The sequence below is a fragment of the Phyllostomus discolor genome, chromosome 6, assembly GCF_004126475.2.
Source record: "Phyllostomus discolor isolate MPI-MPIP mPhyDis1 chromosome 6, mPhyDis1.pri.v3, whole genome shotgun sequence".
NCBI lineage: Eukaryota > Metazoa > Chordata > Mammalia > Chiroptera > Phyllostomidae > Phyllostomus > Phyllostomus discolor.
Window position 1 is genome coordinate 35,694,405 of NC_040908.2, and position 27,168 is coordinate 35,721,572.

The 27,168-nt window shown below is 37.0% G+C and overlaps 1 protein-coding gene and 1 non-coding gene across 7 annotated transcripts; both read right to left on the bottom strand.

Annotated features, from left to right (window-relative positions):
• Position 1: 1 nt before the first annotated feature.
• Positions 2-25,610, bottom strand: MTIF2 (mitochondrial translational initiation factor 2). Of its 6 annotated transcripts, none has more exons than XM_028515262.2 (14): positions 25,481-25,610; positions 23,447-23,672; positions 22,970-23,081; positions 17,973-18,144; positions 17,369-17,529; positions 16,373-16,549; positions 11,578-11,717; positions 8,958-9,082; positions 7,645-7,849; positions 6,990-7,242; positions 6,216-6,356; positions 3,897-4,061; positions 1,670-1,810; positions 2-1,096 (listed from the first exon to the last, which is right to left on the bottom strand). In XM_028515262.2, exons 2-14 carry the CDS (start codon positions 23,663-23,665, stop codon positions 924-926), a joined length of 2,184 nt encoding a protein of 727 aa, XP_028371063.1. In that variant the 5' UTR covers positions 23,666-23,672; positions 25,481-25,610; the 3' UTR covers positions 2-923. The 6 variants fall into 6 exon arrangements, 5 of the variants coding, with proteins under 5 accessions (XP_028371063.1, XP_028371062.1, XP_035883859.1 ...); XM_028515261.2 differs by having other exon boundaries at positions 556-1,096; positions 24,950-25,532; XM_036027966.1 differs by lacking the exon at positions 25,481-25,610 and adding an exon at positions 25,302-25,457 and having other exon boundaries at positions 556-1,096.
• Positions 15,717-15,846, bottom strand: LOC114501213. The gene has a single exon (XR_003684965.1). It is a non-coding gene; the product is annotated as a small nucleolar RNA SNORA11 (small nucleolar RNA).
• Positions 25,611-27,168: the final 1,558 nt, after the last annotated feature.

Sequence of the window (27,168 nt, forward strand, 5' to 3'; positions counted from 1 at the left end):
CTTGTTGAATTTTATTCCAGTGACTTTTGTCACATTGACAGATCACACCATTTCTTTGATAATACATACACATTGGTAGAATTCCATTATATTCATTATCAGCTGTCTAGATAATAAAGCAGTTTGTGTTTCTGTCAGTTTTTTGACCTCAGCACTACTGACATTTTGGACCAGGTAATTGGTGGGCGCTGTTCTGTGCATCATAGGTCTCTACCCACATGATGGCAGTAGCACTCCACCCCCACTGCCACACTCAAGTGTATGCATACATCGCCAAATGACCGCTGGGTAAGGGAGGACTAATCCCTACCCCCAAATTGAGAAGCACTGATTTGTGTGAATTGGTGTTAAAGCATTGCCTAAAAAGAGGCTATGACATATTTCACACACAAAGACTGAACTAAAAATTGCCAATTCAAAACTTCATCCTAAATCCCTGAGTGGCTTGGCTGGGATGTTTCCTGTCTGCAGCACAAAGGAATACACTCTACTGTTCAGTGTTGAGTCTGAACTCCAGAAGGTTTTCAAATTCTAATGTTTGCTCATTAGTCCTGGTGATACTGAAAAATAGGGTTTCAAGCAGTATTTGGTGCCTTATTTTGCCCAAGGAACTCATTTCAGAGGACTGCTTCTCTTGGTACCACTCAAGTAAAACAGTCACTTGAAGTTCATTAACTGATTCTTACATTCCATGGTAGGCCAATGAACAACTCCTTTTTACTGTTACCAAGATTTCTGGTTGGAGGCATCCTTAAGTTTTTGGGTTTTTTTTTACATTTTCCTACTTTGACAGTTATGCATGCTAATGCTTGACAGAATTACTTGGGCATTAACTGACAAGTGGTGATTTCTTACCTTATATGAAGCAAACTAGTTGCCTGATAAAGCAAGATTATTTAATCTTCAATATTTTTAATAGAATTTTAAAACCCTGGGTCCCAAGAGGTCTTGGCTAGAACTTCCTTTTCTTCATAACAAATAATTTCATCTCCTACTTGAAATTCTATCTTATCTTCATCCAAACTGAGACCACAATCCATTCCAGTTTTGATGACAGAAACATTATCTTTATGGTGTTTCAGTGAGGTTAATGAGCCTAAAAAAAAAAAAAAACCCTTAAGATTCATATATTCAACAAACAATAAGCACTTAACTAAGTGCTATGTAGTCTGGTATTAAAAGGAAAAGTACGCTGGAATTGTTAGAAGTTTTATGATCTTGTCACATTAAATAATAGAACTAAATAATCAGGGAAACCAAAGAAAAATAAATTTGATTTGTAGTGAAAGGTACTAAATCTCCCATTTTAAAGACAAGCTAACTGCAGGGGATGGGACTATGTACTCAAGACTTGAGTGAGATTTAGATAAACCATAGCAGGCAAAAGGTCAAGAAAGGATTGAAGCAATTAAGTAGATAGAGTGGAGAAGACAAAACTCGAAAGGTAATCTGAGAAGTTTAGAAAATCAAGCTAAGGGATTAACAATCTTGTAGGAAGAATCAAGAGCTAGTGAGAGATGGAACCCAGCAACTGGAGACCAGTTATCAGCAAGAAGTGGCTTGAACTAGGTTTCTAAGAGTGAAAGACAACAGATTTCAGGTAGTTACAGAGAACTGTCAAGTTCAGGTGACCGCATATACCAGACAAACAGATTTTGATGTTGCTTACCCTTCCAAATAACATGTCCGTTACGGATTAATTTAAATTTTTTTTGTTTTTCTAACTGTCCCTTTTGGACTCTGCAGCCAGCCACAGGAACTTTTTTCTTCCCTTCTGTTATGGAGAAGGTAGCTAGTATAGAAGCCTCACCTTTGGGAAGAAGAGAACATTTGAGTACTGAAAACAAAGTATTCTGGAAAAAAAAACCAATTTCTGACATTTTGCAGGGCAATAACTAAAGGTGTGAGAAAAATACAAACTCATGCATACAAGTCCTGGTTTTCTTGGACTCCACAAACTATATTCCTGGCCAATATTAGAAATAAAAACAAAATGCTTGGATATTCTTAGAAAAGAAAATCACAAAAATAGAAGTGCTTACCAAAAAAGTGAATGAAAGAAAAATAGAACTCACTTTTTTGGCTGAGTAAAATGCACTAAAACATGATAATCATTGATGATAAGATTAAGTAAAAAAGAAAAAAACTCCTGGACAGGAACCACAGTGGGTGATTGCCAGGGTGAAGAGGATGGAAGGAAGAGGAGGAGGGTATAAAAAAACCAAAAAGATTAATACAATTCCAGTCTGCTCCATGAAAACCTGGTTTTCAACTGTCCCTCGATATATTTTCTAGACTAGTTCATCTGTTATTACTTTTTTTCACTTTTTAAAATTTTTTATTTTTTCCATTACCATTTAGTCCCCTTATAACAACTCCCCGACCCCCTGCCAGATTTATTTTTAATCTCACCACTGGTAATTTATACCCACTTAAGAGTATTAATTCTGTGACTCAGCTTAACTTTTTCACTAACTGAAAATTAAAACAAATTCCAATAATGACATGATACCATATACTATAATGTACTAATTTCCCAGGGTTAGTGTGATCTGACTGGTGCTTGCTTACTCCTAGAAACACTGTTTTACAAATTGCTCTTAGCACAAGAACATACAAACCTCTGTATGATCATGTCAAATGGATCACAGAAGCCTAAAATAAATCCGTACTATAGACCAAAGATGCAAATACTGAATCTCATTGAGGAACTATTAGCCAAATCCACATAAAGAACTTTCTACAGTCACTGGACTCTATACTTCAAAAATGGCATGGTCATAAAAGACTGAAAAATTAAATGTAATTCATAATCCTGGACTAAGAGAAAAATATATACCTATAAAATTTTTATTGGGGCAGTGGACAACATTTGAATATGGCCCATGTCTATTAGATAATAGTACAATGTTAAATTTTTTGAGTTCAGTATTTGTTCTATGATTTTATAAGAGAACATCCTTGTGCTTAGGAAATGCAAGTATTTAGTGGCAAATGGACACAATATCTCAAATTTACTTTCAATTGATACAGAAAAAGATTGTGGAAGGGCAGGGAATAGAGTAAATGGGGCAAAATGTAAATAACTGGTGAATTGGGTAAAGGATATATGAGAGGGAGCTCCTTATACTTTTCTTGTAATTTTTCTGGATATTTAAAACTATCATCATGAAAAAAGTTAACAAAAATCTGCATATGGGGAAGAAAAAGAACACATAAAATGATTCAGTTGTTATAAATTTAGCCTATAATCTGGCCAAGGGATATGCTAGAAAGAATATTTTTTAATTATTTAACATTTAAATATAAAATAAATTTTCTTCTCATGGTAAATTTCTCTGCCAGCACCAGGACAAAAATCAATGGCTCCTTTCATGACATATTAATAATCTTTTTTTTTAAATATTTTATTTATTTATTTTTAGAGAGGGAAGGGAGGGAGATAGAGAGAGAGAGAGAGAGAGAAACATCAATGTGCGGTTGCTGGGGGTTATGGTCTGCAACCCAGGAATGTACCCTGGCTGGGAATCGAACCTGGGACACTTTGGTTCCCAGCCCGCGCTCAATCCACTGAGTTACGCCAGCCAGGGCTCGACATAGTAATAATCTTTACGACTCCCGCCCCAGTCTAATTTGTATTAAATTAGTTGTTCATGTCCAAACTTAAGGGTAAGTTCTTACTGCTTTACTTGTCTTACCCTCAGGGCTTAAATATTTATGGTACATATGAAGTTACACTGAAATTCTTATGTGTAGTAGTCATTTTTTCTAGAGCACAGGATATATACTGGAACAGTGAATGCATTTCAACAGGAAAATACATTTCCCTAAAGTTGCTTTCAAGTGTCATTTACAGCATCTAAGATACGAGTGTTTCGCGGTCAGTGAACACTCACCTAGTGTGTGCTCTTCCATAATGCAGGGCAGCTTGCTGCTCAGTTCCTCCTGCAAATCCTCAACGAGACGGTAAATGATTTTGTGAAGTTTAATTTTTACTCCTTTCTTTGCAGCTGACTGCTGGATAACATTGCTTGCATTCACATTGAAGCCATATATGACACCTGGCAATCAGAAATACAGTTAACAAAGTAGCCTAAATATCGTACTAAAGAAGTTTGTCTTTCAAACAGAAACTCAAATCTAATTGTTTTATTTTCTTCTACATAAATTAAAAGTGAGTTGTGGAAATGAGAAATTCTATAATTTTTTTCTCATGAAAACTAGTAAATTTTCTAATAAAAAGATTTTATAAATTCTATTGTAGCTTGTTTAACAAGGAACATTTCTTTATGATTTTAAAAATCTTCATTTAAGGAACATCATTTTAAGTGCCCATAATGTGTGAGGCAGTATGCTAAGCAAAGCTTTGATTTTTATACCAGAGATATAAGGAAAAAGAATTACTAGGGCTGAAATAGTATTACATTATTTTAATAACAATTCTATTACTATAATCTTGTTGTCTACAACTTTTGTGGTTTACTCTTAGGTATTCAGTTGCTCAAAAATACTTACTTAATTGGTTAAGTTCAAGAGTTATTTAAGAAATGAGCCCTGACCAGTGTGGCTCAGTTGGCTGGGCATCATCCTGCAAAGCGAAAGGTTGCTGGTTGGATTCTCAGTCAGGGCACATGCCTGGGTTGCGGTTGGTTTTGATCCCTGGTCAGGCACATACAACAGGCATCCAACTGATGTTTCTCTCCCTCTCTTCCTCCCTCCCTTCTCCTCTCTCTAAAAATAAATAAATAAATAAAATATTTTTAAACAAATGAAAGAAGTTCTATGAAGCTGAGCATTTTATTTATTTATTTTTAAAAGATTTTCTTTTTACAGAGAGAAAGAGAGGGAGAAAGAGAGGGAGAGAAATATCAATGTGAGAGAGAAACATCAATTGGTTGCCTTTCAGACATGTCCCATAGGGGGCCAAACCTGCAACCCAGGCACGTACCCTGACCTGGAATCAAACCAGCAACCTTTTGCTTGCAGGACGATGCCCAACCAGCTGAGTCACACCAGTCAGGGTGAAGCTGAGTATTTTACCAAAGAACAAATAAAGTATTTAAGTGCAAATACGTTGGGGAAAAAACAAAACAAAACACTCTAAACTTAAGCAAGTGAAACAAAGTTAATGCAAACAGGTTAATCAAGAGAAAGACCACCACCTTGAAAGTCTTACTACGAAGAAATCATTCAATACACTATCTACATTACCACAGTACAGTGCTAGGACAGCGATTTTCAACCTTTTTCATCTCATGGCACACACCTCGTGTAAACTAATAACTTAAATTCTGTGGAACACCAAAAAAAATGTTTTGCCAATCTCACAAAAAATAGGTATAATTTTGATTCATTCACGCCAGATGGCTATTGTTGTGTTGGCCGTTATCATTTTTTTAATTTGACAGTCTAAGGGAAAAGAGTTCAGGGCCCCTGACTTAGTAGTCAGGTAGTGCACGTTTTAAAAATTCTTGCAGCACACCAGTTGGAAATCACTGTGCTAGGACAATTAGTGCCCATAAAAATACTCTGAGTTAGCCAGCATTACTGAAAATACCTTTTCAGTAGTAGAGGTAACATCTAATTCTAATTAAGTCAGGTCATGAAGTAGCTCCTTCCTAAATGATTCATTAATCACTCAGTAGTGCTGGTGCTTTGCTAAGTGACAGACCTAGTTAAAGAGATAGTCATGAGTTCCCTCTCTGTGTATCATAACTTCGAGTAATAAACAGTCCCCTTGCCTTCTAGGCATTTAAAGCTAACAAAAACTTTCTGTCTAAGAAAGATGATTTGTCAAAAAATCAATGAACAAAAACAGGTAGCCAAATGTAAAAGATGAAGCAAAGTGCTAAATAGGCTGATTACAGTGTTAGAAGTATTAGAATATCTGAGAAAGATACAGAACCAAACTTGGATTGGGTGGAGAACTGGGAAGAGTGGGGAAATGGGACAGTAATGGCACTTAAAAAAAAAATCAAGAAACACTACTGGGGCTTGAACTAGTTCTCCAAGGTTGCCGTACAATGACAAGTGGAGCTACAGCTAAAATACTGCACATCCCACCCACCCTCAATCGGTAGCAGGGAACTCACCTATAACAGGAAGTGTGATGCTATAAAGCAAATGCCAGGTGTGGCTAGCCAGGCAACAAAAGACAGAAGCAAATGGTTCAGTGTGTTCTAGGAAACAAAGCTAACAGGAAATGGAATCCTTACCATGAAACGTTTCAGCGAGGTTAACATCATTTTCACTGATGTCACCCACACCAAAATGTACTAATTCGAGTTCACACTCATGTGAAGCATCATAGGTATCCATAATGCCCAGAATGGCCTCAACGGAACCATCAACATCACCTAAATGCAGCGAGAATTGAAAATTACTGGTGTTAGGAGTTAGGCATTGACAGACACAAAAATCATGATAATCTATTTAAAACCTTAATAGGAATGACATTTACCACTAAATCCACTTTTATTTAGGTTTAGCATTATAAATATCCACTTAATTTAATAAAATATAATGAACCAAATGTCCATTTACAACAGTATCAGGACGAGAAATGGTTACTAAGAAAGTCTCAAAATGGGTGGAAGAGGTTAACAGACACAAACTTCCAGTTATAAATAAGTCATGGCAATGTACTGTACAGCATGGTGACTACAGTTAATAATACTGTACTGCACATGTGAAAGTTGCTGAGAAAGTAGATCTTAAAAGTTCTCATCACAAGAAAAAAATGTATATATGTACACTGATCGATGTTAACTAGACTTTTTGCAGTGAATATTTCACAATATATACAAATATTGAATCATTATGTTATACAACTGAGACTAATATATATGTCAATTATACCTCAATAAAAGTAAGTCTTCCCCAAAATACTGAGATACTTTTGACTTAAATTTAACAGCTCAAATTAATTGTGACAATGAAGAAATATATATATTCCCAAAATGAGTTAAGTAAAATCTTTTAAAAGTCACCTTTAATAATTACAGGAAGTATATTTGAATCTCTTTCTAGTTTCTCTTTTGGCCTTAAGATCTTTTGTTCTTTTTTTTCTTGGTACTTTATAAATGATCTCTGCTTCCAATGTAAAGTGCCATACTTCTCACGGGCTTTTCGATGTGCTTCTTGGTGTTCCTTTCGCTTTTCTTCTATCATTTTTAGATCCTCTTTGTTTTTTTCCTCTTCCTGCTCATATTTTCTCCACTCAACAACTTCACGTGCCCTTGACTTTACAGGGCAAACAAAAAAACAAAAAACTGGCATTATTTAACTACACAGAAACCAGTAACTGCTGGGTTAAAAGCTTTGTGTTTTTCCTCCTTTATGAAATTAGTTTAACTCATATGAAACCTCTAATTTTATAAGTTTCAAGAAACTTACAAAACTTTAATTTGGAGGCTTTGTGTATAATTGAAATTATTTAATTTAAAAATCCTATCTTAAATTTTAAAAAATTCTATAGCCAAATTCTAAAAAAGTACTGTTGGTCCCCTCACAGCTCCTTATAATCTAGGATTCCTAACACTACTTAATAATAAATTAGCATTAATATACTTACTTGGTATAATATTATAGATTGATAATTAAAATCATATCATATCTAATATATAGGAATTAAGCTTGATATACCTCAGATTCTACTTCAAGAATTTCATCCCCTGCAGAAGGGAGGTCTCTCCAGCCTATAATTCCCACTGGCATGCTGGGACAGGCCTCATTAATTGTTTTTCCATTTTCATCAAACATTAAACGCACTTTTGCCCAACTCTTTCCAGCAACCAGAATCGAGCCTTTTCTCAAAGTTCCTCTTTGAATTATTGCTGTAGTAACAGGACTAAAATGAAAATAAAGGTATTTATTCTTAAAGCCATTATCAGGATGTAATAGTACTTTCTTAAGTAGAGCAAAGACATCTTTATAAGACTTAAATATATATAATACATACACATAATGTTTACCACTTCTCAACTTCTCAAGCTCTTTTTCATACTATAAAAATATTTATTCACAATTGTTGAAAGGTGGGAGCAACCAAATGTCCATCAATGGAAGAATGGATAAAGAAAATGCAGTAATAAATACAATGGAATATTACACAACCTTAAAAAAAAGAAACCCTGTTACATGCTACAACATGGGTGAACCTCAAGATCATTTATGGTAAGTATAATAAGAACAAACAACTCCAAATCAAAAAGGACAAATAACTGTATGATTCCACTCATATGAAGTATCTAAAGTAGTCAAAATCATAGAAACAGAAAATGAAAAGATAGACCTGGGGAAGAAGGAGAGAAAATTAGTGTTTCATGGATATAGTTTCAGTTTTGCAAGATGACAACAATGAGAACATACTTAAAACCAGTGAACTGTACATTTAAAAATGGTTAAGATGGTAATGTTACATACATTTCTTATAAAGTTATGGTAGTGCGAAGATGCGGATAGCTGAGTTTTCTGACAGAATCCTAATCCCTTCTTTAATTTGTTAGGCAGTGAGAAGACTTCTTTTGCTGATAGAGAGGGAAATTAAATACAAGAATACCATTCCAAAGACCTTCCTAAATGTTATATGAATAGGTAAGGACATAAAGAATTTAGAAACCTTAAAGGCAACAACTGCGATCTCATTCCAATTTCTGATAAGACATGCGGCTTTGTCAGTTCAGTTAAGTCAGTGGGGGAAAAAAAATCAAACAAATTAAATGCTTAAGTCATCTAAATATGACTACTACAAGTATACAGGCAGTTGTTATGGTCTACTAATAACTTCATTTTTGTGTTCTCTATGCTAGTGCAATAAAATACTTTTCAAAAATGCTTTGAAAATATTGTTTATGGACTAACCATAACATGCAATGAAAATAACACATTATGGTATCATCAATTCACAAAAACAATGGAACAAAATTATTAAAAAGGAAGCATTTTAATAGTCTTACCCTCTTCCTTTGTCTGTGAAAGATTCTATCACTGTACCTTCCACTGGACCAGTGGGGTCTGCTTTCAATTCTAACATTTCTGCGAGAGTAACTGTTGCCTCTGCCAAGGCCATCAAATTATCACCCTTCAACAAAAAAATGTGATAATATACATTAATATTATCTGTAAACACTAGGGTCAGAAAGCCAAATAATCATTGATAATTATACTCCCTCTCTCTCTCCCACCAAAGAAAACTTTATTTCTAAATCTTTCCATTTTGAAAAAGTATTTCCATTTCTCTATTCCTATCAATGAACTTAATGGATTATTAGTTGATGAATTGATAGGAGTTATTATTTTCTTTTTTTATTTTCCCTTTATTTTTATTGTTGACACTAATATATATTTTTCTCTTTAAAGCATGAATTACACAGTTGGAAGGAGGAAAGGAAAGAGGGAAGGGAGGGAGGGAGGGTGAGGGGGAGAGGGATAAACAAGGACACCTGATCCAGGGACAGAATGTGCAAGGAAAAGTTACTTTTTTTTTTTGAAGAATGCCCAGCCTGGCTGGCGTAGCTCAGTGGATTGAGCGCAGGCTGTGAACCAAAGTGTCGCAGGATCAATTCCCAGTCAGGGCACATGCCTGGGTTGCAGGCCACGGCCCCCAGCAACAGCACATTGATGTTTCTTTCTCTCTCTCTCTCTCTCTCTTTCTCCCTCCCTTCCCTCTCTAAAAAAGAAAGGAAAGAAAGAAAGAAGGAAAGAAAGAGAGAAAGAAAGAAAGAGAGAAGAAAAAAAAGAATGTCCATTAGTGATGTTTGTTAATGCTCTTTCATAAATGGTGCTGCTTTCATTCTCTCTCCTCCATTTGTCTGTCAAACTTTTTCTTCCTCTCACTTTCTTTACAATGGTACTTTACATTGAGGTTCTATCCATTGTGATAAGCTTTCATATCTATTTTTTCATTTGATCCATTATAACTCCCAAACTATGCAGACCTGAAAAGTCACTTCACCTGCCTGGATCTCCTTTCTTCAACTGTAAAATGAAGGACTAGATGATGTGATTCTTTTACCTTTCATGATCTGCACTCACTATGCTTTCTAGGGCTCCAAGATTACACAGCTCATTAACTGGTGATCAAACTGGAACTGAAGGGCAAGGGATTTTTTAATTCTCCATGTCGGCTAAGGGACTGCTCACAGTTGTTAGAGTATAAAACAACAGAGACGACTGTAAACAAAATACTTTGCTTACCCATCTACAACACTTATTTCTAGTATTTATTCCAATTTACAAAACGCTGCTCTGAACAACAGTGCTGGGGTTGTTTCTTTGCATAATGTTGACCTCTATATCTACCTTGGAAAAGAAGGCCTCACCTTACTTCCCTGGCCCTCTCTCCCAACTCCCTCCATTCTGCCATGTCTCCAGATTTGCCTAACTCGTCTCATGGTATTTTGGCAGAAAATGTAGCCTTGTCTTCAAACATTTTAATCTTGTCATCTGGCTTTCACAGTGCAATAGCAATCAAGGTATAGTGGGAAGATAACAAAGTAAGGTGGCATTTTATGAGTTTCAGAGAGAAAGAATCATGGTTTTACTATTAAAAGGAGGCAAAATTTCTTTTTTTAAAAAAGTTTCATTTATTTATTTTTAGAGAGAGGGGAAAGGAGGGAGAAAGAGAGGGAGAGAAACATCGATTGGTTATCTCTCTCACGCCTCCAACCAGGGACCTGTCTGCAACCCAGACATGTGCCCTGACAGGGAATTGAACCAGCAACCTTTTGGTTTGTAGGATGACACCCAACCCACTGAGACATACCAGTCAGTGCGAGGAGGCATAATTTCTAAGCATCTTGTAGGTAAGAAATTTAGAAAAAGTAAAGATAAAATGAAAATTAACCAAAAAAAATGTGGCAAAATACAGGACCATCCCTCAGTGAATGATCTTAGGGGAGGAAATGTCTGTATTATGAGTAAACCATGGAACATAAGAATGAACAAAAAAAGAAATTGTTACTTAGCAGCAACCTGCATAGGATAAGAGAATTGGAAAATGTTGTCACAAAGCAGGTAGTAAGCTTCCTTCGTGTTTTTCAACCAGAAAACAGTAACTGGTAATTTAAAAGAGAATAGAATTTGTCTTAATAACATTAGGAAACTTGTAGCAATTTAATTCATAGAAACACTAAGTCAATCACTTACAAACTGAACCCAAATGTTTCATCTTTGTATTAGGGAAAATATTTATTTGTTTAAAACTTTCCTCAATGCCCTAAGACCTCTTTAGTTTTTTACTATAAAAAGCACTTTTTATTATCAACTGGATTTCATTTCTGCTTAAAACAGTCTTTGGGCTATTAATACCCTATCCCCACATTATTCATCATTTAATCTTCTCATTCTAAGTATCTATAATAAGAACAGCATTAGCTTTAGACCCAATTACCCACAGATCAGCTATGTAACCCTGGACTGGGACTGACCTTTCTGAGCCTAACTTCTAATCTGCCAAACCAGATCTGCCTAGTACCCAGAGAATTTTTAAACAACAGAAATTATATATGTCAAAATGTTCTTTAGGTATAATGCACCGTGTGCGTTCCCATCTGAACATATCATCTGTGCCTTTACCGTGAGTGCGGAGACATGCACTGCCTGTACGTCACCTCCATAATCTTCACATACCACATCATAAGCTAGCAGTTCTTTTTTTACTTTTTCAGGATCAGCATCAGCTTTGTCACATTTGTTTATGGCAAGGACAATAGGCACTGAAAGAGACAAAGTTAAGAGTTCAAATGATGACATCTTCAATTCCAGGTATTCACAATGAAGACACCAATCTTTTCTCACTTTCTCTTTACTCAGTGGATGTACTTACTTAACAAAGATCTAAAAGACCTGCTTTAAATCCACTGTACTCTGCTTTCTACATATCAAGGATTCCAGATGTGAAATGTCAAAACTGTAATTATAAGCAGATTCTGAATTAATAGACACCTGAGGTGATTTTAAACAAAACAAAACAAAAAGATATGTCAGGTAGAGAAAGGCCTATCCTTAAGCCTGAAAGCAAGATCAGCAACTATACTGGAGATAATCTCAAAAAAAAAAAAAAAAAAAAAAAAATCAAGCAAAGGTTCTAATTCAATTCTAATGCCACTAGATGAATTGCTTCTTCTTTCTAGAAACTACTGACTCATTGTTAAAACCTAACATTTTACACTAGAAATTAGGTATTATTACTGTTAACTTATCTTTAGGATTTACAGCAACTCTTTATTTATACTTTAGCTCAGTGACTGACACATAGTAATAAATAGATTTTCAATAAATGTTTATTTAATGAATGAACCAAATAATCTTATAATCTACTTGCCATTAGTAAACATACCCTCTCATAAGAAAAATCACACAAAATTCTAGGAGATAATTCTCTGGTTGGGTTTTTACCAACTCTGCAATTTTCTCAGGTCTCAAAGGAACAGAAATTGAAAAGAGACACACACAAAAAGCTATGCAATCCACAACCTACTACTATGAAAAAGTACATCCCATACTGATGAGCTGGAAATTAACAAGGACCAAGAGAACAAGTGAAAGCATGACAGAGATTTTCTAGTCAAGATGGTGGCACAGGTAAACACACTCACCTCCTTGCACAACCACATCAAAATTATACCTAAACCATAGAACAACCATCACTCAGACCATCAGAAATCGAGTTGAATGGAAGTCCGACAACTATGGAATTAAAGAAACCACATCCATTCAGACTGGTAGGAGGTGCAGAGATGTGGAATAGGCGGGTCCCATATCTACCTGTGGTGGATAAAAACTAGGGAGGGATATCTTGAGGGCAAGGAGTCCCAGCCCCACACCAGGCCCCCCAGCCCAGGGTTCCAGTGCCATGAAGATAAGTCCCCATATCTCAAAAGCCAGGAGGTACTGAGTCAGTGGAGGAAACTTCTGGAGTCCCAAGCAGTTTTCTTTAAAGAAACCACACACAGACTTAATTAGACTCACTCCCTCTGAACTCAAGCACCAGGGAAGCAGCTTGAAAGGCACAAGTGGTGTACAGGAGGGAAAGGAAGTGTCTGGCATCAAGGGAGGAGCCAGGGAACAGCTTTCTCCCAGACAGAAGGTCGGGCAGAGGCCATTGTCCCTTTTCTGAGCCCTCCCCACAAAGAGGCACAGGGCTGGCAGGTGGGTTCCATATCTGAGACCCCATCAACCTGGCTAACAGTGTTTGCCCTGTGCTAGAGATCCCCTGAGACTCCATCCCACCCAACTTACAGGCCCATCCAAGCTGTTAACCATGACTTTTCCATATGAATGTCTTGCCTTGGCTCATGCTTCACAACTTCCTAAATCTCTCAAAAAAGCAATAGCCAGCCACAGGGGCCCGAGTGCCCGTACCTCTTCTAAGTGGCCCCAAGCACAGCAGCAGCAGCTGCCAGCTTAGAATCACAGCATGGCTTCACCTGGTAATCTCCTAGCCCAGCACAAGTAGCAGCCATCTCAGATTGCTTAAGGGCTCATGCAGAGTGGCCCTGGGCAGAACACAGGTGGTTGCTGACCTTGGCTCACACCACCCAGGAAACCCCAGAGCCTATGTACCCAGTGAACAACTACAAACCATATCAGAGCACCACCACCATGCTCTGCACAGCTGATCGTCTACAGAGGGTGAAGGTTGGTGGTCAGTGGTTAAAGTCAGTCCTTGCAGCTGACTGGCATGGGTGAATCCCTCCCATTGATCTGCTGACAGAAATCAAGGCTCAACTACAAGAGGAGGGTGTACTCAGTCCACATGGAGGACACACCTTGAGTACACAGCTTGGGTGATAGGTGAGGCTGTGCCACTGGACCCTACAGGACACCTACTACATTAGGCCAAGACAGGGAGATAAAGCAGCTCTACCTAGTATATAGAAACAAACACAAGGAGGCTGACAAAATGAGCAGACAAAGAAACATGGCCCAAATGAAAGAACAGATCAAAACTCCAGAAAAAGAGCAAAAAAAGGAGATAAGCAATCTATCAGATGCAGATATAAGGATACTTATAAGGATGGTTATACTGGTTATAAGGATGCTCAAGGAACTTAGTGAGGACCTCAGTAGCATTAAAAAGATCCAGTCAGTAATGAAGGATACACTAATGGCAATAAAGAACAATTTACAGGGTAACAACAGTAGAGTAGATGAAGCTGAGAATCAAATCAATGATTTGGAGCATAAGGAAGCAAAAAACAACAAATCAGAACAAGAAGAAGAAAGGATCCAAAAAAATGATGATAGTGTAAGCAGTCTCTGGGACAACTCCAAACATTCCAACAAACAGATCATAGATGTGCCAGAAGGAGAAGAGAAAGAGCAAGAAATGGGAAATCTATTTGAAAAAATAATGAAAGAAAACTTCCCTAAGTCCAGGAAGCACAGAGAGTCCCAAACAAGATGAATGAGAGGAGGCTCACTCCAAGACACATCATAATTAACATGCCAAAGGTCAAATATAGAGAGAGAATCTTAAAAGCAGCAAGAGAAAAGCAGTTTATCATCTACAGGGGAATTCCCATATGACTGTCAGCTGATTTCTCAAAAGGAATTTTGTAGGCTAGAAGGGACTAGCAAGACATACTCAAAGTCATGAAGAGCAGGGACCTAAGCCAAGACTGCTCTACCCAGCAAAGCTATCACTTAGAATCGAAGGGCAGGTAAAGAGCTTCCCAGACAAGGAAAAAAAAAAACATAGGAGTTCATCATCACCAAACCATTATTAAATGAAATATTAAAGGGACTTAAGAAAAAGAAGATCAAAACTATGAAAAATAAAATGGCAATAAATACACATCTATCAACAACTGAATTTAAAAAACAAACTAAGCAAACAAGAACAGAGACAGAATCATGGATATGAAGAGCATTTTGACAGCTGACACATGGGAGGGCGGTATAGGGGATGGATGAAGAGGTGAGGGGATTGAGAAGTACAAATAGAAGTCCTTAATAAAACAGAAGGAAAATGATACTAGAAAACATGGATCCACACAAAGGAACATGAGTACTGAAAATATATACTTTTTATAGCATTCAAATCTCTTTAAGAGAGAAGTACAAATAGGTAGTTACAGAACAGCCATGGGGATGTCAAGTACAGTGTAGGAAATAGAGTAGCCAAAGACCTTCCATGAACATGAACAGTGGTGTGGGGATTGTCTGAGAGTGTGAGTGGGTACTGAGTGGGGAAGGGACAAAGGGAGAAAAATGAGATAATTGTTAATAGCATAATCAGTCACATAGAATTTAAAAAACCCATGATATATAGAATTTATCACATATCTTAATAAACTTGAGATCCCTGGCAAATTTATCACTCTCTTCTTTTTGTTGTATTCCCTAAAATCATTAGGAACATAGTCCATTCCACAAAGGCAATTTTGGGAAATTAAAAAGGAAAGAGAATCACACTGAAAACTTGAAGACCAGATTCCTAATGCAAACATGTTGCAAATTAACTGCAACGAGGGGAGTTCCTGCCACTCTCTGCGTCTTAGTTTTTATGTTGTGAGATGGAAGAATTTAACTAAATCAGCGATTCTCAACCCTTTTTTTTTCTTACCAAAACCCCTAGGGGAATGTGATGCATCCATTAGGTACATTTTCTCAAAAGAACAGCATTTTCACAGTGGGTACAGTGACATATCAGAATAAAAATGAATGTGTGGAATATGTACCTGTGTTACAATTCTTCTTTTTTTTTTTACACATGTAGGGTGCTTGCTCACAGGAAGGGCCCGAATTCTGTGCCCCTCCACACAATGACCCCGAGTTACTGTTGGGTGTGGTATAAACTGAGGAGCCATTTCTTCAGGCCCCCTGCTCTGAGCACACCCCGTATGCTACAATTGTTAAATGGAGAAATAAGGGAGAAAATAGCCAAGTAATTTTTCAAAAGTTTCGATTTTATACCTTTGACCAAATAAGAATTTACTTAAAGTATATGAGAGGACATTTCTTTTTTAGCAAACAAGTCAAGATGATACATGAACAAGGAATAACAGAATTAGAATATCACTACTTTGCAACTTCTAATGAATTTAGGTAATGGGTACATAGGAGTTCATTATTCTCTTCTTACTTTTATATTTAATTAAAATTTCCATGATAGAAAGTTATTTTAAAAGTTATTTGAGACTGTTACAGTGTCACACTATGCCAAGTAAATAGTACAGAAAGGGCTGTACTTGTATTCACAAGTCCCAAATTGAACCCTGCTATACTGTTCTTAGTAGTTACATCTGTGGGAAAGAATTCAACGTTCTTTGAGCCTTATCCGTAGAAGCAGGTGTAATAAGGCTGAGCTACATGTGCACTGCCACAGAACAGTGACTCTTGTAAGTCAGCCACCGCCACACAGTACCTTGAGCATCTTTGGCATGTTGAATAGATTCTACAGTTTGTTTCATTACTCCATCATCTGCAGCTACAACCAATATGACAATATCAGTGACCTGAGCACCTCTGGCTCTCATTGCTGAGAAAGCAGCATGTCCTGGAGTATCAAGAAAGGTTATCTTTTCCCCAGAAGGCAGAGAGACTGTGGAAACAGAAATCCAAGAACACTAAGGACTCAAATGTATACTTCCTTAATATGAAAGAATATATGTGACATTATCAAACACAATTAATTCTTAAAATAATTTTATTCCTTCCATTAATCTTAATCAGAGCAATACAGATCATAATTTCATAACAAAAAGTGATAACACACTAATGAGACCTGTAAGGTTTTCTTTGCATGTAATAATTTCAAACTAAAATTCTTCATATTTCTAAAATATAACCACTTTCATAAATGTACCAATTGGTATATATTCAGGAGAGAGAATACAGTGAGAGTTATGTAGGCAGCCACCCTGCATCAGCAAACATCAGCTGCACAACTGCCCTCACAACAAAGGCAATTTAGTATACAATTGGTAGCTCAGGATCTAAGTCCAAAAGCCTTGGTTTCAATCCTGGCTTTGCCACTTAGTAGCTGTGTGCCTTGACCTAAACAAGTCTCACCCTTCTTACCTGTAAGTAGGAATATTAATACCTACCTAATGGTAGCTATTATTTTTAATTATTATCAGCAACATTATCACAAGCTAGCACTGAAGAATTTAAGTTCATTAAGCCAAACTAAGAATGGGCTAGAATAAAAAGGTAATGTAATTTTCTTCTTATAAAATGTACAAAATGACCTTTATTAATCACCTGCTGTACATTTCATCAGACCAATGGCTTTACCCTTTAGCCATCACTCTTTAGCCTTCCTTTTACCTTACATTGGTCTATTTCACACTATGACACTAGCTTTAAGAAATTAATCTGGAGTTCCCAAGCACATTGTTAAGGTAATTTGTGTTCATACCAAGAAAAGCACCAATGTGCTGAGTGATGCCTCCAGCTTCCATTGCTGCCACTTGAGTTTTTCGCAGTTTGTCAAGTAGTGTCGTTTTCCCATGATCGACATGGCCCATTATTGTAACAACTGGGGACCTTGGGATTAATGAAGCTGGATCTGCCTGGGGCCTAAAATTAACAACATCACAAGGAGTTTAATTTCTTAAACATCACAACAGTTGATAGCCAGTGAACTAATTTGCAGTTATCTCTGTGAACTACCATTAACAATAAAAACCAACCTTCAGCTTTGATTAGACATCATCTTTTCTTCTTCTATACATACAACTTAGAACAAAATACATGACTACCTACCTACAGTTGGCATCTTCATAATAATGAGCAGAAGTTAATAAATATTTTAAGTTCAGGATCAATATACATACTTGGAAAACTAGGAAAAATAACCCTTAGAGTTTTATAATAACCTGAACATACTGATGCTTTAAGTACTTCAAAGAAAAGTTTAATGTGATTTTAACTGCAAAAATATTTTTAAGGCAACTCTTTCCACTAAAAAGTGTGAGTAAAACTATGTGGACTCCTTCCCCCACTATATGGTTATGTTTTACCTTCTCACAGCATCTTTATTTTCTCTGACTTTGTCCTGTTTTAATTTGCTCCATTTTAACTTCATCCCTGCCTTCTTTATTACTTCTTTGATCCAGACTTCATCTAAGTGTGAGTCTGCTTCTAGTGAGTCTATGTCGATAGAAGTGTTCATTAAAGCTTCATATATATAATCTGGGTGGAATAAGATAAGAAAGTGACCTCTATTAATAAATGTCCACATAAACAGTACACTCATCAGAGGAATAACTATATAAGCTATCTATTTCTCTAATGCTAACAAATCACAAAGAAACTAAAAAGAAAATGATCTTTAAAATATAACACGTTCATATAAATTGGAGTCTCTGCATATTCATAACTATTTGGAATATTTATGTACTTTATGAACCATCTGAACCATCAGAAAAACATTAAATTGCCATGTTGTATATTGTATAGTTTATCATAGCCTAGTTCTTTGAAGACCTGTAGTTGCGTATGTCATACATTACAAATGTGTGTATATACACAGTAGATTCTTGTTATTTGCAGTAGTTATGTTCTATAAAATCTTCACAAACACTGAATTAGCAAATACTAAACCACTGCTCTTAGGGGAAATACAGGGTTAGTTTTCTTTAGCTTCTAGTCACAAAATTTTCATCAGCGAATCAATACATTCCTTGTTTTAAGTGTTTCTGTTTAAAGACACGTTATTTATTTACTTATTTTAATTGTTGTTCACGTACAGTTTTCTGTCTTTTACCCCCACCTCAGCCCACCCCCAGCCCTCCCCACTTCCCTCCCATTTTCACCCCCCTTTGTTATTATCCATGTGTCTTTTATTAAAGGCATGTTATTTAATATACTATATTGTTGATTCATTAGCCCTAAACTCACAGCCAACAGCATTATAAATTAATATCAGAACAAAACTTATCTAAACATGTATTTTCTTTTAAAAATTTTTATTTATTTACTTTTAGAGAGAGAGGAAAAGAGGGAGAAAGAGAGGGGGAGGAACATTGATGTGTGAGAGATATGTCTATTGGTTGCCTCCTGCACACACCCAACTGGAGACCTGGCCTGCAACCCAGGCAGGTGCCCTTGACTGAGAATCAAACCAGTCAGCTTTCGGTTCACAGGCCAGTGCTCAATCTACTGAGATACACTAGCCAGGGCTAAACATGCATTTTCTCTGTACAGCACATTACAGCCTTCCTGTAGGTAGTAACACTAAAAACATGTGGCACTAAATGAACCACAAAAATGACACTTGTTTACAGTCTGAGAGCTGAAACAAGAAGGCAGAAGGCATGAAACTTAGCTAGGAAAGTATGACAGGGCAACTCAAAATTTTCACCCCTCTGCACATGTTGAGCAATACCTGCAAAAGCACTGTGAGTATTGGTTTTGGGGCTGCAGATACATTTTAGAGAGTGTGCCAATGCAGAATACCCAAATAATGACAATCAACTGTATGTACATACACACACATATGCAATATCTCACTATGCACACATGTAATTAATTTATGTTTATTATTTATTCAGGGTCCAAAACACCTTAAAATATATGAAAAATATTTACTTGTTCTTTTGCATTTCATTTAATGTACTTTGTTTTAGTTTCAGTTATATATCCCTGTGGATGAAAAATTAATGTACAGTGAATTGGGTGCTGGCCTGCAAACCAACCAAAGGGTCACTGGTTCAATTCCCAGTCGGGTAACATTGCCTAGGTTGTGGGCTGGGTCCCCAATGAGGGGCCTGTGAGAGGCAACCACACATTGATGTTTCTCTCCCTCTATTTCTCCCTCCCCCTCTCTAAAAAAATAAATAAATAAAATCCTTAAAAATTTTTTTAATTAACATACCTATTATGATAATGAAATAAGTAGTTTTGTTTCCAGACTTTCAATCATCTTATAAATATATGTATTTTGAAAGAAAGATAGGGAATAAAACATCCTCAAATACACAAAACATAAAAGAACATCGTATTCAGTAGTGTGCTGATACATGTTTACTCACAAGGCTTCCCCATCCCCAGAAAAAAATTCCTGCACTGGTCAAATAGCTCAGTTGGTCAGAGTGTCATCTGCATATGCCAAAGTTTTGGATTCAGTCGCCCATCAGTTTCCCAGAGCACATGCAAGAATTCACCAATGCTTCGGGTGGTAAAGACACAACACAATATACAGGTGATGTATTGTAGAACTATATATCTGAAACCTGTAATAATTTTATTAACCAATGTCACCCCAATAAATTCAATTATAAAACAAACAGAAAAGAATCAACCAATGAATACATAAATCAGTAGAACAATAAATCAATGTTTCTCTCTCCCTTCCTCTCTCTCTCAATAAATAAAATATTTTAAACAGTTCCTGATTTATGGCATTTCCTAATTTCTATGGTGCAAATACCATGGTTAACTTCAAGTTACCAACAGGAAATCACTGAACCCAGAGATGGGAAGAGATGTGTAGTAGCACACTATTATTTACTATTTCTAATATATAGATAGGTAAAATATGCATGAATAAGCTCAAGAACATAGATAATAAAGTGCAGTAAAATAATTAGGAAGAGTTTTGATGAATGTTTATTACATTTGTTTATGATTTAATTTTTTTAAAGATTCTATTTATTTATTTTTAGACAGAGGGGAAGGGAGAGAGAAAGAGAGGGAGAGAAACATCAATGTGTGGTTGTCCCTTATGTGCCCCCAACTGGGGACCTGGCCCGCAAACCAGGCATGGACTCTGACTAGGAATCAAACCAGTGACTCTTTGGTTCTCAGGCCAGTGCTCAATTCACTGAGCCACACCAGCCAGGGCTGATTTAATTTTTTTAAATGGTTGCATTTAACAACTAGCTCCCATAATCCTCTTAATTTAGTGACTGGCTCACAAAGGGGTGCAAATAACTCCACAATAATGCAAGAAACCCTTTCCTATGTATCTCCCTACCACATCCCTTCCCAAGAAAACACATTTTAAGACCAATACAATTCAAATTTTCTATATGGATACACTCTCAGAAAGCAATAAAACTCTTTTTAAAAAGAAAGATTATGAGTACAATTCTATTTCTAATAATACTAAAAATCCCTAATAATCCAGTAACTATAGTTTTCCAATATGTTTTGCTATACTTCTAAGAGGTAGCTTGAACACAGGGATCTTTTTCTCTATATATCAAGTGCATATAGTATTGACATATTATTTTATCTTTATCCAAGACTTGAATAAATATTTACATGTAGAAAAGTGCCCAAAGCATTTCAACAAGAAATATTTCATGAAGTTATTTTAATTGAGCCAGGGGAAGAAAAAAATGTACTCATACTGCTAATATAGTAGTTAAAATATCCACCACATAAATACTATCTTTAATTCAAAAGTTATGTGAATATAATATTAAATAAACTTCAAGTATATCAGTTTGGGTTTAGAGCATTATCAGCAGAATTAAATTTATAGTTTAATTATTCTATTTATTTAGTGATACAAAGGAATTATTATGGTTAGGGGGTGTGTGTGGTAATGTTTTAAAAAATCCTCATCTTTTATCAATAGTCACAGAAGTACTTATACATTAAATGATATATTAATAATTGTTGTCACTGGCTTAAACATACATTGTGCTTATTATTATTTCTGCTTCCAAATATGTATAAAAATTGCCAAAAATGAAGTTTTAAAATCAAGCTTATTATTAATATTATTTATAAAATCATACCAATACAGATTTCCATGGAAAAATTCTGAATGATATGACTATATCTGTTCATTCTCTTAATGTTTTCTGGTTGTCAAATGGTTGCCAAATGCAACCACAAAGTTATTAGCACACAAGACAGGGTGCCCATTTTCTGGTTTTTGTGAGGATGCACATGCACAATGAATGGTAACACCTTCAGGTAGAAAACATTAAAATTCTAGTTCTGCTGTAGTTTACAAAATGACAATTCTTGAGAGATAATGTGGTCTGTGAATAAGAAGAGCATGGGCTCTGAAGCCATACTCCCAGGGTTCAAATCCTGGCTCTACCACATACTAGCTGCAAAATCCTGGGCAATTATTTATCTTCTCTATGCCTCAGTTTCTCAACAAATAAATATGTATAACAATCATACCTACATCTAGTACACTGTGAGAATAATAGTTAAAAAATACAAAGTATTAGTACATAGTAAGAGATCAATAAATATGAATTATTATTTTTTTCCAAAGCTCTGATTCACTTGTTACTTTATTTTGCTACAATTATGAGCTAGTTCTTGTTCATTTAAAGTTATTTTATTTTTTAGATTTTTTCATTTTTTAATTAAATTCATTGGGATGACATTGGTTAATAAGACTATGTAGGTTTCAAGTGTACATTTCTGTGATACTGTATATTGCATTGTGTGCCCACCACCCAAAGTCAGATCATCTTCTGTCAGTTTATAATGAAAACTCAAATTTTTTTTCCATAATCCTAAATTGGTAATAAACACATAAATGGTGCAATAAAGGAACAAAAAGTTGACAAAGATGCTGTATATTTATAAATAAAGAGTATTATTAAAAGTTGCAATTAATACTATAAATTTTTTTTGCTGGCATTACAGATACTGTCAAAATTAGTGAAAAATGAAAATCATACAATTATAGAAAAACAGAGGGAAAGTAAATGAATATAAATATGGTTCCTCAGTCCAAAAACATTCTTTGGACTTAATCTAATATCCCACACAATTTCTGAGAAAGAAAGGTTAGTCCAGATAAGAAAATCATTTCTACTTTTATTAGAAGCAAAATCTTGGAGAACTATATTTGGCAAAGAGCCAAGAATTAGATTTCGTGGCAGAAATCATTTTTTGGATTTTTGTCAACTATTGGAATGACTTAACAACTTTTTAAATTGCCAGTCTAATTTTTATCTTTGAATGCTTTAGTCTCATTGCAAATAAAATACCAGGTATCCCATGTTTCCATTTCTTCTTATAAAATCATGTGGCTCACCTATGTCCTTCTCCATTGCTGTAGCCAGCTCCTCAACAGTCATTCCAATCCATGCCTCCACCTCCTTTTTAGATTTTGGTGAAGATAACTGAGATTTCCGTGATCTTTCTTCCTATCAAAAATCCAGAATACATGGAGAAGAAAAACCTTTAAGTGACAATTTATATTTATTCTGGAATATCTACCACAGGTTCTATTTCTACCAATTAACACTGCCATAAACAGTTAAGTCTCAGACTAAAATTAAAAGTCAGCATTCTCAATTTACTGTTATACACCAATTTCCAAGTAATCAAATTCATCAGCATTGCCAAACAACTAACTAGAACTTCCCTTCTTCACAAAGATGTATTGCCTGGAGTGTAGCATTATGGAATAAAGGTTTTGTGAATGACAAAATACTCAAAATGAACTTCTACTCATGGCTCTGGGCACTTTCATGTCAGACCAAATATTTCAGTAATGATATAAACCTACCTTCTTTGTTACTAGAAGCCTATATTGAGATAAAGCAGCCCCAAGCAGCATGTCTGTTTGCCAGGGCTGGGTGTACTGCTGAGCTGCCCATCCTGGGTAAGCAGATGAAAACACACGCCTCCACTGTGCTAACGTTCTTCTTTGACCAAGGCTATGCAGTTGTCTACAAACAGTGTGAAATCGCAGCAAATTCTCCAACTTTAGCATCTTCTGGTTCATGCTTCTCCTAGGAAAAAAGTTTTAAAGTAGCATTTTGGTTAACACTTAAATCAAGTTAGTGGATATTAATTGGATATCTACTACATGGAAAGCAATGCACTAGAGTTACAGTGAATAAAACCACATTCCTGCCCTGAAAGAGCTCATAGTCTAGTTGGAGTTGGGATTCCATACTAACCACTCTCCAGACATCATCGTTAATGTTCCTACCATGATAACAGAAAATACAATAAAAACTTATAAAAGGCTCTTTTTTCACTCTTGAAAAACATCAACTAACAAATCAAAAATAGAGTGATTTTCCTAAAATGCAAGTTTGAACTCATCAGCTCTCTGCTAAGCATCCACCAATGCCCTCCATAAATCATGTTTAATGAACAACTTCAAAACATGCTATATAAAAAGATTTATTTATCTGCCCTCTGTTGACCTCACTTCATCTGTTCTTATACTCTTACAGTCCCCTCACTCCTACCCAGGCTTTTATTATTCTTACCCACCTCTAATCTCCAAAGGTTTGTCATCTAATTTTGAACCTTTGTATAAGCTCTCCCCTACGTGGAACAGTCTTTCAATGTTCACCATTTTTCCCTCTTCCCCACTGCCCAAAGATGTTTTAGAGAGGAAATAAGACACCCAATAATATATCTATTAAATAATTCCTTTTGCATATCATTTTTGCACTAAAAGAAGTTACTGAGAGAACACTGCAACAGAACTCAATAGTATTGTTTAGAACCGTGTATAGTTCTTTTCCTCCTTGAGTCTTCTGTTCCTTCTGCTTCCAAGACTGCATTTCTACAGCTTTGCTTTTTCAGTTTTTAAGAGCAGGAACAACTAAAATAATGTAAGAAGTACATGTTTTCTCCTCAGCAAACATTTCCTGAGCACCGGCTTCCAGGCAATGTGTTTGAGGTTTCTGATTCAGAGTTTAATAAGCCAAGGTCCCTTCCTTCAGAGTTCACTGCCTGTAAAGTGTTCCAGTATGATCCTCAGGCACATTAAACACCTTTAAACACCTCAAGAATGACACATTTAAAAAATTTTATTTAGGTACAAGTCTCTGGACTAAGAACTAAGCAGTGCTCAGGAAGCAAAGGATTCCTTAGAGAGGAAAATAGTTTTAATGAGTCTTAAACCAGATTTGACAAAGACACACATTAATGGAGTAGGAGGAGAGGCCCTACGTGGAGATTAACCAGAACACAGATGTGTAATTAATGCGGGAATTAGAAAAACATTGAGGGCAATCATCCAAATGTCAAAACTGGAAGGCACCCTTACTTGCTACTAACTCCAAGCCCTTCATTTTACAGAAAAGTACAATGGAGCCCAGAGAGCTACAAAAAAACTTCTTCAACGGCATACCGCCAGTCCATGGCAGGCAGGACTAGGACCCAGGCTTTCGACACCCAATTCGGTGTTCTCTCGCCGCGAGGACATTCTCAGAATCTGAAGGATGTTGGAAACACTAGTTGCAATGGTGGAAACGTCTGAATAGAGCAGTTGGAAGCCTTGGAACTTATCTTAAAGGTAAAAGGAAGTCACTGTAGAAGTACGGGTGTGGGGTGGCTTCGCCTGGAGCCCGAACCCAGGAAGCCCCAGGTTCAAGGGAGGCTGGGACTGGGGTCCGCACCTGTCACAGCGCTTCTGGTCGCATACGGCTTTGGTAAGCCTAAAGAAGGGTCATGCAGGGAGTAAACGCATCATGGAAAAGCCTCCGAAATCGCAATGTTTATGATTTGTGCTACTGACACTTAGGGCCAAACAATATACGCCACCCGGGACGACACCCGGCCGAGGGACCCCACTCACTCAGCTCCTACATAAAGCCCGTAGTGTCTGGATTCTGGGACTGGGAAGAAACCACCTTCCGGACAAGGGAGAACTGACGGTCGGGTCAGTACGCCTCCGAAAAGGTCCCCACCGGGCTTCCGGTGCCGCCGGAAGCGGTCTTTCCAGCAATTCAGAAGTCCGACTCGGAATAGTCGCACTCGCAGCGAACGCAGTGCTAGTCAGCGGCTCCGGGCGAGCGCCCAGCGGGGGAGGCGCCGGTTCGACCTGCAGCGCCCTCCCGGGGTCAGCCACGCCTCGGCGTTCGCCTGCGCAGGCCCCGTAGTGTTCTAGAAGTACATTACTGTTCTTGTAGGGCTGTGAGCGCTTCGGCGTCCGCACTCCAGGCTGGGCACCGAGTTAAAAAAGGGGAAATGTGGGCGAAATGATAGGTTCTTCCAAGACACATAACAAGAAGGAAAAAATACCAGGGAACGCGATGGTGGAAGCAGTTAATACTGGGTAAGGAGCACTTTCTCTTTAAAAAGTCGCCTCCTGTGGCTAGCATTTTAAGCAGTATAGCTGCAGTGCGTTGCAGTCCCAGCTCATTCCCTGTTGTGTAGACTCTGAGCCTCCATTCTGCAGGATGGTAATGATGTAGCTATTTCATAGAATAGCAATAAGGTTATAAGAGCACCTGGGTCATAATAAGAGTTTGCTTTTGTGACTATTACAGCTTCCTCCCAGAGCACTTCTACACTTTGATTAGACATGTCTTTTGGCCCCTTCCCCTTAACCACTACCACCACAACCAACCACCCCTCAAAAGGCTAAATATTGTTTTACCTCTGTTCTTGTACCCTAGGTTAATGATACGGTATATTATAGAAGAGTTTCTTACTCAAAAGCATATTTACCAGGAGGGACCCAAAAAACCCACCAGGAATTATCTTCTGGAGGAGGGGCCCCTTGTAGTATAGGCTTCCCTCCTACCACCCAGGCCTCCAACCCCCAGGTCAGTTGTAGGAACCCATCTGTATCAGTGTACCAGCTGGGCTTGTTGTGAGAGGCTGTGTTTGGCTTCAGTGGATTTTTTTTTTTTGAAGACTCATTCAAGGCATTTGCCCATTTCATGATGGGTGACTTACAAGCGCACCTGCCTGCAACACACTGAGTGTTTAGCAGTTTTCGACCAAACACAGCATGACCTCTATGCCCCACCCTCTCTATTCACCTGATCTCACCCCAGTGACTTTTTTTAACCCCTAATGAAAAAAGTCCTCAAAGGGAAACGTTTTGCTGATGTGGAAGAAGGTGAAACAAAAAACAACAAAAGCACTAAAAGGCATCAAAATTCAAAAACTGTTTTGAGAAGTGGAATAAAGTCTCCATAGGTGTATTGCATCAAATGGAGAGTCCTTTGAAGGTGACTGAAGTTTAAACATGTAAGAATAAATATAATTTTTAATAAATTCTGGGAGTTTTTTGGGTCCCCTCCTAACGTTAGTTATCTCCCTTCCATAATTTGACTTCCTATCTGATGCCTCCTCCTCTTATTTGTTTAGTTAGTTTAGAAAGAAACATTGACTTGTTGTTCCACTTATTTATGAATTCATTGGTTGTGTCTTATATGTGTCCTGACTGGAGATGGAACCTGTAACCTTGGTGTATGCAGAGGAGGCTCTAAGCAACTGAGCTACTCTACCAGGATGTCAGCCCCCACTTTTATA

Bases quoted from the DNA above. Each gene is read 5' to 3' on its own strand.
- MTIF2 (XM_036027965.1), bottom strand. The intron at 17,530-17,972 runs GTAAAACATAAC...TGTTAATTTTAG, and splicing joins AATAAAGATGCTGTGAGAAG to GCCCCAGGCAGATCCAGCTT. The intron at 1,811-3,896 runs GTGAGTGTTCAC...TTCTTCCCAAAG, and splicing joins TATGGAAGAGCACACACTAG to GTGAGGCTTCTATACTAGCT.